Below are 19,443 nucleotides of genomic sequence, written 5' to 3'. Positions count from 1 at the left end.
AATAATCCCAACTAGAGAGCAAAGTGGTTTAAAATTACAGTAGAAGAGTTAATGAGAAGTAGCTAGATTTCAGATACATATATTTTTTCAGATATATACCCATATATATGAGTTGAACAAAGAGAAGTCACAAATGAAGCAAACACTTCTGACTAGCCCAACTAAAAGAATACAGATGCTGTTAACTAAGATGGGGAAATCAGAAGTAACAGGTTGGTTTTGGGTGGGGGAAATCAGGAAGTAGGACATCTCCGAGTTAAATACACATTAAAATGTTGCAGATGCCCACTGGACACCTAAGATTTATTGAGTAGAAATGTGGTTATGGGAGCCTGGAATACAGGGAAAAGGTAAAAAATGAAGATATGAATTTGGGAGCTTAGCCTAACAGAAAATATTTAGAGACCTGAACCTGAATGTGATTGCCTAAGGAATGTGAAGGGGTCCAAAGACCAGGCTGCAGGGCACTCCTATTTTTTTTTGTTAAGTTTATTTATTTATTTTGAGAGACAGAGAGAGAGTGAGCAAGGGAGGGGCAGAGAGACAGAGAGGGAGAGAGAATCTAGTTAGTAAGAGAACACATCCAAAAACAAGTAAAGAATGTGTTTAAGAAGAAAGTTCTTTATACGACAACTAGCCTGGACTCCTCAAAAGGTTAATGGCAGGAAAAAATAAAAGAGAAGGATTATTCTACATTTAAAAAGACTAAAGGAATATAACAATTAAAGGCAATAATACATAAAGCTTGGTTGGGTCCTGGTTTTAAAAAATATGCTTGAAACTACGAGGCAAATGTGAAAATGTACTGGACATTAAACTGTACAATTAAATTATGTTTATTTTGTTACGTATGATAATGGCATTTTGGTTACATAGGGGAATATACTTATTCTAGGAGACACATGCTAAATTCAGGGGGATTTATTGAGACATCTGCAACTTATTTTCAAATGACTGAGTAAAAAATTACATGTTAAATTATACATAAAAGTTAGAAAAATGTAGAGGACAAATAACTCAGTGGAAATATGGCAAAAGACACGCACAGATATTTCACAGAAGAAGAAATGATAAAAGGCCATTAAATAGTGAAGAGATACTTAATTCCATTTGCAATGAGGAAAATGAAAATTAAAACCACCACGAGAATGCATTCCACATTTATGAGAGTAGTCAAACTTAAAAAGAATGAAAACATCAACTGTTATTGAAGATGATGGCTAATAAAAACTCTGGTAGGAGAGGACATTAGCATAAAGACTACCTAGTTTCCCATGCACCTTTGAACCCAGTAATTCCTGTCCTATAGACAGATCTGGGAGAAACTCTTCCACCTGTGTCCTGGAAAAAAGGTATAAGAATACCAACAGGGATATTGTTTGTAATGGCAAAAAAATTGGAAATAACGCAAATGTTGAGTGTATGGGTATTTATTTCATCATCATTGTAACTGTTAATTTTCTTTAAAATATTACTTATATTTAAAAATAGATTTGTCTACATACTGTATCTACATACTGTATATATCTTTGTGTATTTCATGTATCAAAAAGTTAACACTATGATCAGCTGCACAAAATGTTGCTGACAGGTCAAGACAAAGAGTAAGAATTGACACCTAGAACTTGTTGGGTGTGCACTGCAGTGCCTAGGTAAGTGAAGTCAATCAGAATTACCTACAATAAGCTGAAGACCTTAAGTATCAAAACAACTTTTTTCCTTTGTTTTGGAAAAAGGTTACAGAAAATCAAATCTATCAATTCAAAACAGTAAAAAGTAAACTTTCCATGTTCCGCTAGCTCTATCCATCTTTCTAGGGGAAAGGTTTTTAGAAGAAAAGACAAACATTTTTTCATTTTCAAAAACTCCCTATTCAAATGTTCATTGCCATGTGAAGACACACGTGTAAGAGTGAACATTTGATTTCTAGTCCCACTCAGGATATCTGAGAGTGAAAGGAAGGCTACTGAGAATTTTGCTGGGGTAATGACATAAAATGGGGTTATCTCAGGCAAACTGGTCTGTATGGTTTTCCTGTGAATAAACCAAATTCATTTCAGTGCCCTAGTAGGTTTTTTGTAAGAATGGAACAAGGGATCCCAAGAAAAAAAGAGGTTACTTAGAAGTAGTTCAGTCAGACTTTTCAACATTCTATTCTGGCATGAAAATTATGGTTACTCGTGACAGGTATAAAATGATACTCACTCAGTTGATGGTATACAGGTTTATGCAATCCTTGAAGTTTAATTGATGCCAAAGCAGCCAGTTTGCCAGGGGGCTGCATTTTCCCATCTAAGAGATACCAAACCCGAGCAAAAGTGGCCCATTGCTTGGGGAAAAAAAAGACAGAGAGAGAGAGACAGAGAGACAGAGACAGAGACAGTGAAAACAATAAAGAAAGTTCTAATTAAAATGAAAATAATTGAGATTATTATATACCATCATGTATATTCTACTGTTAATATCAATAATTACTTTGAAAAAAGATCCTGTCACTAAATAATTGTTTTGGTTTTGTTTTCATTTGTTTCTGGAAAAGGAGGGTCTTTTTACATTCTACAAAGATTAACACAGTAATTTTTCTTGCCTGCCTTCCTATTAGCAGTGTGGATGATATTTTATTTAAAACATTTCAAAGATATATTTTCCTTTATATTATGACAATTTTTGGTATCATACAGAATAGAATCTGGAAAAGTAATGGGAACTCTTATGAAAGCAGAAACCGTTTATAAGGTCTTCAAAGGGGCGCCTGGGTGGCTCAGTCGGTTAAGCATCCGACTTCAGCTCAGGTCACGATCTCGCGGTCCGTGAGTTCGAGCCCCGCGTCGGGCTCTGGGCTGATGGCTCAGAGCCTGGAGCCTGCTTCCGATTCTGTGTCTCCCTCTCTCTCTGCCCCTCCCCTGTTCATGCTCTGTCTCTCTCTGTCTCAAAAATAAATAAACATTAAAGAAAAAAAAAATAAGGTCTTCAAAAATACTTTGAAGCCTAATATGTATTAAATTGAAAAATGAGTAGCTAATTGGGAACTGAAAACTATTCAGCAGTTCAATTCCATGGAAGAGGTAAGTAACAGAATATAGCTAGACAAGTATAGATGGAGGATGTTGAATAAACTTGAATTTTACATAGCTGCCTTACACAGACATCTTTAGGCTGCGTCAGGCATAAACCATTGTCTTTGTAGTATCCATCAGTACCTTCAAGCTCTCAGAAAATTCCAGCCCATAGAGATGTCAACCAGATGCTTTCTGTATGCATATACACAGGTTGCTAAACAATGCTGGAAAAAATACAATCAGGCTAATTGGGTTTATTTTAAATTTTATCATTACAAACCTCATATCAGCTTCTAAACTGCTCACCATTTTTTTTCCTTTCTCACTTTTCTAGTTTCTACTTGTTCTCCTCTCTCATCTTTTGTCAGATTTCTCTCTTAAGTATCTCACATATTTTGATGCCATTGTAAATAGTATTGTATTTTTAATTTAAATTTCTGTTCGTTGCTAGTATATAGAAATACACCTCATTTTTTTGCATTTTGGACTTGTACCCTGCAACTTTACTAAACTTATTTATCAGTTTTAGGAGCTTTTCTTAGATTCCATCTGATTTTTCACAAAGACAATCATAACTTCTGCAAATAAAGACAGCCTCTAGCCCATATCTTTTCCCTAGTACTCTCAGCTTATGACTAACTAAAAAAATAAAAATAAAAATAAAAAAAGATTCAAACAGTGGGAAGTCTATAGGACAATCTTTTGTCTTCAATAAATTGCAAAGGAAAAAAATAGGAAAAAGAACTTATTGAGAATTAAAAAACATGAAATTATTACATTCTAAATCCTAAACCAAAGGAACAAACAGTAAAAATTTATGTATTTCTATAACATAAATGAGAAAATTGGGAATTTGAACATATACTAGATATCTGATATTAAGGAATCATGATTACTTTTTGTCTTTGATAAATGGTATTGGGATTATATTTTCAAGAAGAATCCTTATAGAGAACATACTGAAATATTTATTTATGAAATAACAGGAATCTGAGATTCACCTCAGATTCATAAAGTTAAGAAGTGAATGCGGGGTACAGATGAAAAAATATTGGCTATGAGGTTTTTGAAACTGGGCTGTACCTTCGTTTATATAGGATTGAAATTCTCCATAATAAAGTTAAACAAAACAAAACAAAAAACAAACCCTCCCTACCTCACTTACCCACACTGCCTCCTTTGTGGCAAAATTCTCCCAAAGAGTTGTCTTTACTCCAATTTGTCCTCATGCTGACTTCAACCTGCTCCACCCTGGCTTTTCTCCTCCCACACCCATCACCCTCTCTCTATTGACTGTCAAAGTTACCAGGACCTTCATGTCACTGAATCCCTTGGTCAATTCTAAGTCTTCAATACAGGTGATCATTTCCTTCTCCTGGATATTCTTTCCTCACTTGATTTCCAGGACACCACCCTCTGTTGGTTTTTTCCCTACTTTGCTTGTTTTCCTATCTCTTGCCACTGAAACGTTGAAATGTTCCAGAATTCAGTTCTTGGTCCTTCTCTCTTTTCTATACACACCTTCTCAATGACTACATCCAGACTCGTATGTTTACATGTCATTTCCATGCTTATGACTCCCAAGTGTAGAAATTTACATCTCTAGCCTTGACCTCTTTCCTGAACTCTACAATTGTACCAATTGCCCATTTGGTAGCTGCACTACAGTGCTTTTTAAACCATCTCCTAAAGACTAGTTTGTCCCCATTCCATTGCAGATCAATATTTTGATAAAAAAAAAAAACACCTTGTTCAAAAACCATTAAAATACTGCCATATCATCAAACTGCTGTAAAGTTTTCAAATTTTTAATTTTACTTCTTAAATTTCCTTCACCCAGGAGAGGTAACAAACAGTTCAAGGAAGGAATCACTCTCGGAGCAGGACTGGGCTAAGAAGCATCTCAGGTCAACAGACCCAAAGCTGAACTCCAGCTCTTCTGCCTGAAACCTGCTTCAATTTCAGTCTTCCCTATCTCAGCTGATGGCACACGCTTCCGGTTTCAGAAACAAAAAAACCTTAGAGTAATCCTTGTTCTTTCGTTGTCAGCTCACATTCAATCCTTCAGGAAATCCTTTTGACTCCACCTTCAAACAAAACCTGACCACTTTTCAACCCTATACTGTCTAGTTCGGTTTGTGCCACCATCGTGTTTAGCCTGGATCACTGCAGTTGGCCTCTAAACCGACTCTTTGTTTCTACCTTCCACCAATCCCCACCTCTGAACAGTCTATTCTTAGCTGCCAGAGAGCTCCTTCTAACACTTTTAAGTGAGATCACTGTCACTTCCTGGCTCCAAACCCTTCACTAACTAGATCCTCATTTTATTCAGTAATAAGCAAATCCCTACAATGGTCTACAGTGCCCTATCTGAATACTCTTTCCTTAGAAAAAAAGTCATGAAAAGGGCTAACTGAAAAGAGGAGACGAATACCAAAGAGCAAGCGGCGGCCAGAATCACGATTCTCAAAAGTGCTTTCCCGAGGCATCATCTCCTGGCCCAGGAACTCCTCTTTCCTGCCCACTCAGCATCACTAAATCCACCGAAGCCACTGACTTCCTTCTGCCAGCGTAATGAACTCCATCAAGCCACAAGAGTTCGAGCTCACCTGGGGCGCCCTAGAGAAACTCGACATTTTCTCCACTTGCAGGACCGTCCTATTCCCAGGGTCCACGGCCAGACCCCAGCATTAATGGCCCGGGGGGAAACATATATAGGCAAGCATGACAGTTCCTAGGCCAGCCAGCCATCGTCAGTTTCTCTGCTTTTTCTGGGTCTCCTCCAGTCTTCCCATGGTAGCGGTTTCATCCTGACAGGAGGAAATAATGCAGTCATTGACAGAATAACTCCCCCAAAGAACCCGCCGGCTGGAAAAGCTGAGGCAAACCGACCCAACGCGCACAATTTCCAGCCGACCTAAATTTGGTGGATGGAAACCGGAAGTGCCTAAGCAGCGCGCGACTATTTGGATGTGGAAACCAAGATCTGAAATAGGAGCTCGGCTCGAAGGAGATGGATCGGTACCTGCTCCTTGTGATCTGGGGGGAAGCAAAAGTCCCGTCAGCAGCGGGTGGGGAAGTGGATCATGGGCCTGGGAAGTCGTCCGTTGAGGGTACCGAAAAACAGCCGGGTAAGCGCAGGGCTGAGAAAGAGCGGGAACCGCTTGCGGGGAGGGGAAGAAATTTAAATTTGAGATCAAGTTCTGCCGGTGAGGGAGGGGGGCTATCTCGAGTTGTCCCGAGAATCTGAGACTCTATGGGATCGGCCCAATAAGGGCTGAAAAATGTCATTATCTTCGTGGAGAAATAGGGACAAATTTGTGGATGCACAATTCCAGTGCTCAGAAGTTCTTGGCACAGTAAAAATTTAGCTGATTTATTCTCTGTGCCTTCGGAATAGAATGTCTTCTTGTTAGAAATATATGCATTCAATAGGCGATTCCGTCAACTCTATGTTCCAAATACAAGTAATACAGAAAGGAACAAGATGGACAAGGATCTTACTCTCCTAGAGTCTACATCCTAATGGGAGGAGATATCCTACATATAAAAACTAAGATTTAAAAAAATGGTAAATTTAAAACAATCGTGACCGTTTGAAATGACACTCCTATTTGGTGTTTCTGTCTATAATCCACACTGCATTTTATTTATTTGTTTGTTTTGATTGAGCAGGCATCTTGAGGAGAAAATACATGTGGTTGTGTATAGAGTATTGTGACAGAGTTTCCCTTCTCTGCTTAAAATTATCCTTTGGGGGGAATTTTGAATATTTAACTGGCTAGCGTGTATAAACCAGGAGCCTTTTGGGTTTTCTCTGTGTAGCTCTTTTATGTATAACATGTTGTTCTGGAGAGTCTCTGATGGTGAAATTGGAATAGGCCTAGATTACGTAACTCTTGTGCCCATTGAGTTAGTTTGCCTTTTCTTTTTCAGATTTAACAGCAGCAAATGTTTATCACCTCCTGAAAAGAAGCATTAGTGCTTCAATGAATCCAGAAGATAGTACTTTTCCTGGTAAGTATAACACGAACCCCTTTTTTCTCTGGCCCTGTATTTGTATTGGAAATAAATTTAATGAATTTGGTCACTTAAAAGTATGAAAGATACTTGTTGACTGCACACATCACTGGGATAGGGAGATAAGTAAGGAAATACAAAACTGAAAAAGATGCTAATTCCCTCTTCCTGCTGCTTGAATGTCATTAAATTGTGTGAAAATTGTTATGAAAATTATTCTAGGTTCTCAGCTTGACTTTCGTTCCCTTTGTGGTATTTCCTTGCCCATCTTTAGCTCCATATATAATAGGGTAATGTGGTATTATAAGGAGGATTTATGATTTGTCCTGAGTACAAATACATTATTAATGCTCTTACATATTTCTTACCATTTTTTTCCACCCTTATCGATTTTCTTAAAAGCACTTCATAATTGTTAAATACAGTAATCTTGTCTCCGTTCTTGTCTGTTTTACCTTTTTCAAAGTATTTGGCTTATTTGACCAGCCTTTGCTTTGTAAAAATCTCATCTCCTTTGGTTTCTATTGGCATTATACAAATCCATCTACTTTTTTTTTTTTTTTTTATAGTTATCTTCTCTTTTACTTCCTCTTCTTGGCCTCTGAGAGTGTCTTTCAAGGGCTCAGAAAAAGGAGATAACCAAAACAGACCAAATTAAAAGCTGAAGGAAGTTTCTGGAGATGCTCCGGGTAGGGTGCTCATTCATGCTGCCCTAGTCTGTTTTGGTTATAAATGTTCATGCTGCCCTAGTCTGTTTGCCAAGTTGTGGTTGTACTCATTACTTTTTCAAGTTGGTATAATTTAAGTCAATACTACTGGTATTGCAAGAAAGCTTTTCTTTCACTTATGCCTCGAAAGTATACATTGAAGAAATATTGGGAGCATTATAGGAATTCTTGGGATAACTTTTGCTTCCTGTTTGGGTAGATAGAAGTTTCTTGTCCAAGGGGCACCTGGGTGCCTCAATCTGTTGAGCATCCGACTTCAGCTCAGGTCATGATCTCTTGGTTCCTGAGTTCAAACCCCATATTGGGTTCTCTCTTTCACAGCAGCTATTTTTAGAATCCATTTACATTAGATTTGAATGTCACTTTTGGTGTTAATCACTTTTTGCTTCTTTGCTGTGCCTTTATCTTTTTTTTTTTTCCTTTTGCGAATTTCCTCTTCCTGTTACCCATTTTTGTAAAATAGGTAAATTTATCACTGGGAGACAAGAAGGAAACACAATTACGTATTTGTCATCTATTCACATGAACTGATTAACAGCTATGCAGTGACCAATCAGCAACAAACTTTGAAAAGTAGTAATGTGATTGGTCACTGATCATGATACACATCTTTGATTTATGTAGTGATTTGCGATATGAGAAGCTAGCAGTGAAGTTTTGCTTTAGGCAATTACAGTTGATTAATAAACCATGGTAGCTGGAGTTTGAGCCCTGTTTTGGGGGACCGGGTGTTATTTAAATCATGGGAACTGAAATCTGCATATCAGAACCATGCAAAGAGATTGAATTTCTTACCCTGTGAACATTATTGCTTTCAGTAATATGGCAAGTCTGAGAAACTGGAAGTATAATATGATTATAATTGAGATAAGGCTGGAGAGATAGGCATAGCAATGTGGAGGACTTTGTAAATCATGTCAGGGCTCTTGGACTTCTTCATAATGATAATTAGCCATTAAAGGCCTTAGTGAAGGAAGAGATCTGGTGACATCTGTGTTGTTGAAGTATTCTGGCTACAGTATAGTGGACAAATTGGAGGAAAGTATAGGTATGAGGGGGCTGCTGCAGAAGACCAGCTAAGAAATAAGAGAGGTAGCCGAGGTAGAGGAAAATGGATCTGAAAGAAATTATGGAGGTAGAATCCACCTGACCTAGTGTTGCATTGGTGTGATTCGGGAGAAGGGTAGTGTGAGAAAGCAATCAAGAATGACATTAGATTTCTGGCTTGGGGATAGTATAGGTGGTGGCATTTAGCAAGATAGGAGAATTAGAGTTTGAGGCATGGTTGATGAGGGGCCATAAGACAAGCTGAGTGAGAGCCCAGCACAAGCTAGCACAACCCCCCCGCCCCGGTGGAATATGTGTAATATTTCTCAGGCACTCCTGGCTGCCCAAGAACAAAGGAAAGGACAGAAAACAAATGGTTAAACTGATAGAGTCTCCATTAGTTTACAAATATCTTAGTAATATTACAAGAAAAAACAATCTTATTAATAGCCTAATCTCCAGGGACTCCCTACCATCTTAATGCTAATGCTTTGCTAGAGGGAAAAACAACCTTAGCTTGATGATAGCTAGGCCTCCAGTAATCTGTGAGTCCTCTTTAGCATATGGAAATCTCTTCAAGAAACTCCCTCTTGACTTTATCTCCCCCAACTCCTTGGTATATAAGTAGTCACTGTTCACAACCCCAGTGCTGCTCTTTCTGCCCACAGGTCCTGTCTCCTTGCTTTAATAAAATCACCTTTTTGCACCAAAGGACATCTTCAAGAATTCTTTCTTGGCTGTCAGCTCTGAACCCCCTTATCACCCCAAGACCTCATCAAATGACATGTTCAATTCGGAACATGTATTTAGTTGCCCCGTAAGATGTCAAATTGAAAATGTTTTGCAAAAGTTGGATACGTGTGTCCAGAACCCGAAAGGCAAAGTAAGGCTGGAGATACAGATAATAGAGTCATCAATATGTAGGTGTCAGTCCAAACTATGAGAAAGGATGGGATTGTTTATGGATAGTGAGAAGAGCAGAAAATCTTGAACTGAATCCCAATATTTAAAGGAACTGAACACCAGTTTTTGTTTGTTTGTTTGTTTGTTTTTAACGTTTATTTATTTTTGAAACAGAGAGAGACAGAGCATGAACGGGGGAGGGTCAGAGAGAGGGAGACACAGAGTCTGAAACAGGCTCCAGGCTCTGAGCTGTCAGCACAGAGCCCGACGTGGGGCTCGAACTCATGGACCTCGAGATCATGACCTGAGCCGAAGTCGGACGCTTAACCGACTGAGCCACCCAGGCGCCCCTGAACGCCAGTTTTTAAAGGCATGAGGAGTAGCTGGAAAGATAGGTTCCACAGAAATCAAGTGTTTTAAGGGGAAAGTAGTCAACTGTGTCATCTTTCATTCCTTTCTTATTCTTATGTTGAGAGATCAAGTAACAACAGTGGTAAGAGCTATCAGATTTTATAACGTTAGTTATTGGTGCCTTTAATGAATGTAGTTATAATGAAGTTTTGGAGTGATGCTGGGGTGGTCTGGAACCGAAGGCCAAGAAAGAATTCTTGAAGACCTCTTTGGTGCAAAAAGGTGATTTTATTAAAGCATGGAGACAGGACCCAGGGGTAGGGAGAGCTGCATGGGGTCATGACAGGTAAACTCATTATATACCCTCAGGTTGGGAAGGGGTCAGGGATAGAGCAAGTCTCCAAGGAATTTTGGAAGCAAGGTTTTCAGGACCTTCAGGGGCTACCTGTTGCTAGGGAAACATCATTTATTACCGTTTAATAAAACCTCAGTCAGGAGACCCTTCAGTTATATATCAGGGCCATAAGCTTGGAGTACGATTGCTAGCATATATCTTGGGGCAGTTGAGATAATGGAAGTAGATTTACAGGATCCTCGAGGTTGGGATAATGTTAAGCTAAGATTCTCTTTTGCCCCTAGCAAAGTGTCATCCTCCAGGCAGCTGAGCTCCTAGAGGGAGGTCACTCTGCTGGTTTCAAGGACTTGTCATTGGGCTAAAGGCAGTAAGGGGATTTAATTTTTCATTTGCCTTAGTTTCCCACATTACCATGGCAAGTACTTAAACCCCTTTCCTTTGTTCTTGGGTAGCCAGGAGTGTCCAAACAATATTCCACTGGGCCAAGGGAGGGAGGGTACCCACCTGTATTTTGCCCTCAACTTGCCCCACACTCCCCCATCAGTTACAGTTGCATGTTGGATACACAACAACATTTTGAAATGGCTTTAGAGGGGAGTAGAAAATGTCATGAGGCTATTGTTTTATCTCCTCTCTCTCTTTCTGGCCAGGCTGAACCAGACCTTCGTTGTCTTTGAAGAGGGAACTAGATCTCTTACCATCACTTACGCACTTTTGCATGACTCAGTAGTAATTAAGTGGGTGTTGGGGTTTTTTTCTTGGTAGGTTTTAGTGTTTGAAATGATGATTAAAATAGTATGGATTTTGAGTTGTGACAAATTAAAAGTATTCATTGTGAGTGAATAATTTTGCTCTTTGGGCAGATTGTTCTATTTAAATTTTTAGAGATTTTAAAAAGATCCATGTAATATATATGTATATGCATATACACATGTATATCTTGAAGAACTATATACATAATAAAAATTATATAATTCTCTAAGTATAGATACTATAGCATCTGCTTATTTGTGATATGCCTTTCTTCTAATAAGCACGATTTTGTTTTCAAGCATGTTCGGTAGGCGGCATACCTGCTCCCAAGAAGTGGTTCTTTGCAGTGCAGGCAATATGTGGATTTTATCAGGTAATAGAAATGAAAAAAATAGGCATTAGTGAATGTCTTTGCCAATGTAAGTAATTTCAGAAACCCATTATTTAACGCAATCTTTTGATATATTAGTTTTGCAGTTCTCACTGGGAAGAGATACATTTTGGTACAGAAAAAGATGAAATTGAAGATGTTCTTCAAACAAATATTGAAGAATGTTTGAGCGCTGAGTGTTTTGAGGAAGAAGATAGTAATAGCAGAGAATCATTATCCTTGGCTGAGTATGCTTATATGGTTTCTATAATATCTTTAAAATATTTTAACAGTACACAGTATTTCAGCCACAAGAGTGAAAATGAGATTTTTTTAGCAGCCATAGGAACGAAATTTTAGTTATTGAAATTTTCAACTCTATTTTGGGAGATGGGCAATTTGGGCCTTTTATTTGAATAAAACTGTAAAGTGGAAAAATTGGTATCTGAAAATATCTAGCTTCTTAAGCTTACACAATTGCATTAATCATAAAAAGTGACATTCTAACTAATATGTCACTTTTTTTTAAAAATTTTTTTAACGTTTATTTATTTTTGAGACAGAGAGAGACAGAGCATGAACGGGGGAGGGGCAGAGAGAGAGAGGGAGACACAGAATCGGAAGCAGGCTCCAGGCTCCGAGCCATCAGCCCAGAGCCCGACTCAGGGCTCGAACTCACGGACGGCGAGATTGTGACCTGAGCTGAAGTCGGACGCTCAACCAACTGAGCCACCCAGGTGCCCCAATATGTCACTTTCTTGAAGATGAATTCTGTCTGATTATGAATTTTAAGAGCTTGAAGAGAAACTTGAATGTAATGGAGCGCCTGGGTGGCTCAGTTGGTTAAACGTCCAACTGTTGGTTTGGGCTCAGGTCATGATCTCACAGTTCCTGAGTTTGAGGCCTGATAGCACAGAGCCTGCTTGGGATTCTTTCTCTCCCTCCCTGTCTGTCTGTGCCCCTCCCCCACTCAGGCTTGCTTGCTCGCTTTCAAAATAAAATAATAAATAAACATTAAAAAAAAATAAAGTAATTGAATTGTTAAAAAATTTTCCCACTATCAAACTCTAGGCCAGTATGACTTCACCAAATTATTCTCCCAAATATTTAAGGAATAGCATCCATTTTAGATAAGTTCTTTCAGAGATGAAAAGAGAGGGAAAACAACTCATTTGTAGGTGTTGACATGATCTTGGTTCTCTCTCACTCTCTCTCTCTCCTCAAAATAAATACACTTTTAAAAAAAGAAACTTGAATTTGGGGTTAATAACTGGCATTCAAACTCAAATTATGATTATCATTTTGCTATTTGAGGTTGATATATATGATTTATTCAATTTATGTGTATCTTGAGCATAGAGTTTCTGCGGATTATATAGATGATTGGCTTCACTTTTAGGTTTTTTGAATTGTGGTATAATATATAAGTTGGTCCAGGTGATATAAGTTGTGATTATTTTTCTCTTCATGAAATATCCCATCTTCGACTCATAATTAATACCTTTCATTTTAGTCTTCCATAATATTTCATTACAAAAACTACTTTTGTTTACTGTAGTAATCATATATTATACTTCTATAAATTACTGCAGACTTTAAAAATTCTGTTTTCCTGTTTTTTATTTATATTTGTTTGTACTGATTAATGAAAGGATACATTGTAGAACCAAGGAAAGGGTATAAACCCAGGGCTCAATAAAGGCAGTTTCTAGTTACTTGATTGTGGACCAGTCACTTCATTTCTCTGGTCCTTTATTATCTTGTCTATACAGTGTTGAGATCCTTTTAGGTGATTTCTAAGGTGCCTTCTAGCCTTAGAGTTCTTAGCATCCGTGTTTTCCCACCATTATTAAAAGATAAGGAGTGTAAAAGTAATTATTTCTAGTAAGTGACCAAACAGTTATTTCCACAAGAGGGAGCTTGAAAACTATGCTTTATCATAAGATGCCTTAAGTTTTCTAGATAATGGCAGGTTTCTAATAAAGGGTTTAAGTAATTTTATGTTATACAATAGATTTTTGAAAAAGAAAAATTCATCATTTGGATAAAATGAAAAGATTTTGAAGAATTGGAGGACATCATCCTATTTTCCAGTCAGGGCTGTTGTATGCCATTCAGAGAAAAGCAGTATCCTTTTTTAAACACTTAGCAATACTGTACTTTTAGGGTTCAGAAAAATGTTTGGTCTATTAGTTATGATTTATATTTAATGTACTAGATATAATTTAGGGAGTTTTTTTCCCTTTTTATTGTTTGTTTTTTGGGGATGTGGCTAATAACTTGGACTCTGAATCCTACTTTCTACACCTGCTAGTTATGTGACTGTAGGCAAATTATTTAAAGTAAGGATAATAATATTATAGTAGTGCCTCGTGGGTTGTCATGAAGATCAAGATAATGTATCTAACATACTTCATAGTATCTGGCACATAGATTCATTTAGTTAATATTACCTGTTATGATTATATGTAATGTGTATGTGTATGTGTGTGTTTTCTAACTTACCCTTTTGTTTTAGCCTGTATGAAGAATCTGCAGAAAATTTGCATCAATTGTCTGACAAACTTCCTGCTCCTGGTAATATTTTATGACTACTTTTGGGAATATGTCTTATCTTATACTTCCTATGAATGAGTGATGAATTCAGCCTTTATGCTTATGTTCTCACTTCTAATTTTGAAACTCAAAATGAAAAATAATTTCTTAATTGAAGTTGCTATCAAACATACTTCACTGCTTTAATAAAGTATATTACTGAGACACTACAGTTCTCTTGTTTTTATTTAGTTAGAAAAAAATTAGAACTTAGAAAATTAAATACCAGTCTCCATTTCCTTATTTAGTTATTACTGAAGAATCTTTCCACTATATACCATTGTTTTACATAGTACGTTCTGTAGAACATGAGTCCTATAACAATTCCTGGAAAAACAAGTTCTTTAAGCTAGATCATTTTGGCAACATCTTTTAAGGTGTGGGGTCACTGTATACTTTATCAAATAGAAAATTCTACGGTAAAAGAAGCCCTTCACTCAGCATTTGTTTACAGAGCCCCCCACCCCTTTTTTTTTTACAATAATGACAAGTATATTTTATGAAATACTGTATCATGCTATTCTTAAAGCTGTAGCCTCTCTGAAATTTATCTTTCCTTGTGTCAGTCAAGTAGCTGGCATCTAAAACCTGGTACAATTTGGCATCTGTAAATACTTTTGAAGAGCTTTTATTGAATATTTTTCATTATTGAAAGTCATTTATTAAGCACACATTTGTCGCATCTATCATAGATCATGTATTGTACTAGGAGCTGAGTATGTAATGATGAGTAAAGCAAATGTGATTACCATGAGGGACTTGAAAGCTCACAGTTTGATCCTTATATTCAAAATCCTATCTTAGTATAAAAGATTCTATGTGGGAAATAACTGAATACATAGATAAATAAACATACCAATTTTTTAAATGAAATGTGTCAAATTCAGAATATGCATTGAAATATGCAATTGCTGTTTTAGCAAAATAGAAAGCTTTCATTATCAAATTTGTTTGGTTCGGTTTTGTTAACATTTTCTAGGTTTTTTGGTAAATTTATAAATTTATAAAATGTGAAGTTTCATGAAGTTATACTTTTTTCTTAGGAACCAATGATATTGTCAATATAATTGAGTTTTCTGAGTGTTTTATTGTCCTATAAAAAGAAATAATTTATTTGACCATTACAATTTTATATTAATTCATTCCTTTTTGTATAAATTAAATATAGAAAAATGTACTGAAATTGCACAGATTTTTTTTCTCTGTTTCTCTGTTCAGTACAACAATAGCATTGATGATCTCAAGAGCAATGTGTATAATTAAGCATTGGTACATAACTGGCAAGTAATTATGATAGAGTTCATTGTTTTCTGTTATGTTAGCTATTTCAAGATAACATGGCTTTAAATCAAATGATGAACATTTAGAAATTTTGAACTTCTAAATGTGTATTTTTGTAATTATGAAAATGCCTTATTCTCTTTCTAGGTAGAGCAATGATAGATGTAATACTGTTGCCTTCTGACAAAGATCCTCCCAAGTTGAAAGACTGTTTACCTACTATAGGAGCATTAAAACATTTAAAGGAATGGTATTCAGCAAAAATTACTATAGCAGGAAATAATTGTGTAATGTAAGCTTCTTTGTTCATATTTGGTTGCTGTCTGTGTAATCTGTTTTCACAATTAACATGCCATCCTAATTTTAATAACTTATCACTTGAAGATTTTGTTTAATGTTTATTTTTGAGAGAGAGAGAGAGAGAGAGCAAGCGAGCATGAGTGGGGGAGGGTCAGAGAGAGAGGGAGACACAGAATCTGAAGCAGGCTCCAGGCTCTGAGCTGTCAGCACAGAGCCCAAAGCAGGTCTCAAACTTATGAACCGTGAGATCATGATCTGAGCCGGAGTTGGACAGCCAACCAACTGAACCACTCAGGCATCCCGATGACTTTTTTAATGTGATAAGATAGTTTTATGTCATACTGTTATTACAGGTTTATTGAGAAAATCTGGATTTTTCTTATTTCATATTTAATATTTCTGAGATATTTAAGTGTTTAGTAAGTGTCATCAATGCTGTTTTATAATCATTATTGAGCATTAATTATCTAAACACACCGTGTGCTCTTAAATAGGTTTGTATTGTCCATTGAGCACCATGATGAATACCATGGATACACTGGATTTGTGATGTTGTATTTGTTTTTTTGTTTTATGTGCGATGTAGAAATAGATATATATTGTTGTGATTTATATTTTAGTAAGGATCAATTGTATATTACTGTTTTGATCCTTAAGTATTCCATTGGATTTATTAACTTTGTGATTTTCTTCATTTAACAAGTGTGTATTGAGTACTGACTTTATGCCCAGCACAGCGATAGATGCTGTTGAGTTAAGAAGGTGCCATTTGATCTTGTTCATTGAAATACAGGGAGAAATAGGAATGCTGATAGTTATGATAGTCTGTGATAAGTACTATTATGGATTCCATACAAGATGTATGGGGAAAAATTAGGAGAGCAGTTCTCCCTTTGAACATAAAGGACTAATATTAAATCTGTGTATGTGTATATACATGTATGTATCTGACACACTTAAGCCAATATTAAATGGACATGTGATAGAGACTCCCTCAGAGAGTGACTTAAGGAACGTTCTACAATATTAGTACATAAAAGCAGCGGTAGAAACTTTGCATTTTTGCCTGTTAGGATTGTAGTTAACCATAACCATTAAATCTAAGTAGGATATGAAACCCTGTATTTAACTATCATAATCCTTTATTTATAGAAATTATCAGAAAATTGCAGAATACCTTTCTGCTAATGTCATATCTTTAGAAGATCTCAAAAATGCTATTGACTCAAAGGAATTATGGAGGGGAAAGATTCAGATATGGGAAAGAAAGGTAAGTGGATTTCTCCGTTATCACCATTTGCAAAGCAGGGCTTTCAACTTTATTTACAACGCAGATAGTTTAAATGAATCTGAATGAAAATGTACCTTATAAAGATGTTCTAGAATAGCAACATCTGAGAAGAATTTTCTTTAGTAATAGAAATATTCTTCCTGTGTTAATGCAGTAGACACTAGCCTTATGTTGCTATGAGCACTTTATACATGACTACTTCAACCAAAAAATTGAATTTTTAACTTTATTTTAATTAATTTAAATAGTCAGCATGGTTATGTTTTGGACACTACAGTTCTAGAATCTAACGTTCTTTTAAAAACAGAATTTGTGGGGCGCCTGGGTGGCTCAGTCGGTTGAGCGGCCGACTTCGGCTCAGGTTATGATCTCACGGTCCGTGAGTTTGAGCCCCGCGTCGGGCTCTGTGCAGACAGCTCGGAGCCTGGAGCCTGTTTCGGATTCTGTGTCTCCCTCTCTCTGACCCTCCCCGTTCATGCTCTGTCTCTTTCTGTCTCAAAAATAAATAAACGTTAAAAAAATAAATAAATAAAAAATAAAAACAGAATTTGACATTAGTTGAGTTCATGTTGTTTATCCAAGCTGCTTTATTTCACTTGATCTTAGCCAAAAGGCCGAGAAGCGATATCCAAGCTGCTTTATTTCAATGCATGTATAAACCACTGGAAAACTGCTTAGACCATATTCTTTTACCTATACCACTTTACATGATCACTGCTCTCTACTAACCAGCTCTCTGATTTTTTTTTTTATTTATCTTTTTAATTTACATCCAAGTTAGTTAGCATATAGTGCAACAATGATTTTAGGAGTAGATTCCTTAATGCCCCTTACCCATTTAGCCCATCCCCCCTCCTACAACCCCTCCAGCATCCCTCTGTTCTCCATATTTAAGAGTCTCTTATGTTTTGTCCCCCTCCCTATTTTTATATTACTGTTACTTCCCTTCCCTTATGTTCATCTATTGTGTATCTTAAAAGTCCCCATATGAGTGAAGTCATAATGATATTTGTCTCTCTGACTAATTTCACTTAGCATAATACCCTCTAGTTCCATCCATGTAGTTGCAAATGGCAAGATTTCATTCTTTTTGATTGTCGGTTAATACTCCATTGTATGTATACATATATGTGCACACATATGTACACACATATGTGCATGTACGTACATACATACATACATACATACATACATACCACATCTTCTTTATCCATTCATCCATCGATGGACATTTGGGCTCTTTCCATACTTTGGCTATTGTTGATAGTGCTGCTATAAACACTGGGGTACATGTGCCCCTTTGAAATGGCACACCTGTATCCCTTGGATAAATACCTAGGAGTGTATTTGCTGGGTCGTAGGATAGTTCTATTATTAGTTTTTTGAGGACCCTCCATACTGTTTTCCAGAGTGGCTGCACCAGCTTGCATTCCCACCAGCAGTGCAAAAGAGATCCTCTTTCTCCACATCCACACCAACATCTGTTGTGTCTGAATTTTTGTTAGCCATTCTGACAGGTGTAAGGTGGTATCTCATTTTAGTTTTGATTTGTATTTCCCTGATGATGAGTGATGTTGGGCATTTTTTCATGTGTTGGTTGGCCATCTGGATTTCTTCTTTGACGAAGCGTCTATTCCTGTCTTTTGCCCATTTCTTCACTGGATTATTTGTTTTTTGGGTGTTGAGTTTGATGAATTCTTTATAGATTTTGGATATTAACCCATTATCTGATATGTTGTTTTCAAATATCGTCTCCCATTCTGTCAGTTGCCTTTTAGTTTTGCTGATTGTTTCCTTTGCTGTGCAGAAGCTTTTTATTTTGATGAGGTCCCAGTAGTTCATTTTTGCTTTTGTTTTCCTTGCCTCCAGAGACGTATTGAGTAAGAAATTGCTGCGGGCAAGATCAAAGAGGTTTTTGCCTGCTTTCTCCTTGAGGATTTTGATGGCTTCCTGTCTTACATTTAGGTCTTTCTTTCATCTATTTTGAGTTTATTTTTGTGTATGGTGTAAGAAAGTTCATTTTTCTGCTTGTCGCTGTCCAGTTTCCCCAGCACCATTTGCTGAAGGACTCTATTCCATTGGATATTCTTTCCTGCTTTGTCAAAGATTAGTTGACCATACGTTTGTGGGTCCATTCTGGGTTCTCTATTCTGTTCCATTGATCTGAGTGTCTGTTCTTGTGCCAGTATCATACTGTCTTGATGATTACAGCTTTGTAATACAGCTTGAAGTCCAGGATTGTGATGCCTCCTGCTTTGGTTTTCTTTTTCAAGATTACTTTGCCAGCTCTCTAATTTGAACACTTTTTTGTAACCTTACAAGATCCCAGATTTCTCAACTACAAGATGAAACTGATTAGTTCAGCCCCACTAATCTTAACTTTCTGTGAG

At 36.9% G+C, this 19,443-nt stretch overlaps 2 protein-coding genes across 4 annotated transcripts in view; one reads left to right on the top strand and one right to left on the bottom strand.

The window, feature by feature from the left end:
• Positions 1-5,765, bottom strand: part of MRPL13 (mitochondrial ribosomal protein L13) — a 48,549-nt gene extending 42,784 nt beyond the window's left edge. The window contains exons 1-2 of the mRNA XM_049632951.1: positions 5,669-5,765; positions 2,206-2,329 (exon numbers count right to left, since the gene is read on the bottom strand). Coding sequence (XP_049488908.1) covers positions 2,206-2,329; positions 5,669-5,695 — 151 coding nt within the window. The 5' untranslated portion in view covers positions 5,696-5,765. The remainder of the gene's footprint in view (positions 1-2,205; positions 2,330-5,668) is intronic.
• Positions 5,766-5,968: 203 nt separating this feature from the next.
• MTBP (MDM2 binding protein) overlaps positions 5,969-19,443 on the top strand; it is an 84,914-nt gene continuing 71,439 nt past the window's right edge. For all 3 annotated transcript variants that reach the window (XM_049632949.1, XM_049632948.1, XM_049632950.1), the window contains exons 1-7: positions 5,969-6,190; positions 6,996-7,076; positions 11,516-11,589; positions 11,686-11,834; positions 14,105-14,163; positions 15,610-15,754; positions 16,915-17,032. In XM_049632949.1, the coding sequence (XP_049488906.1) occupies positions 6,073-6,190; positions 6,996-7,076; positions 11,516-11,589; positions 11,686-11,834; positions 14,105-14,163; positions 15,610-15,754; positions 16,915-17,032 (744 nt within the window). In that variant the 5' untranslated portion in view covers positions 5,969-6,072. The remainder of the gene's footprint in view (positions 6,191-6,995; positions 7,077-11,515; positions 11,590-11,685; positions 11,835-14,104; positions 14,164-15,609; positions 15,755-16,914; positions 17,033-19,443) is intronic.

This window comes from Panthera uncia, chromosome F2 (genome assembly GCF_023721935.1).
Source record: "Panthera uncia isolate 11264 chromosome F2, Puncia_PCG_1.0, whole genome shotgun sequence".
In the NCBI taxonomy this organism is placed as follows: Eukaryota; Metazoa; Chordata; class Mammalia; order Carnivora; family Felidae; genus Panthera; species Panthera uncia.
This window is presented reverse-complemented; position numbering and strand designations above follow the sequence as displayed.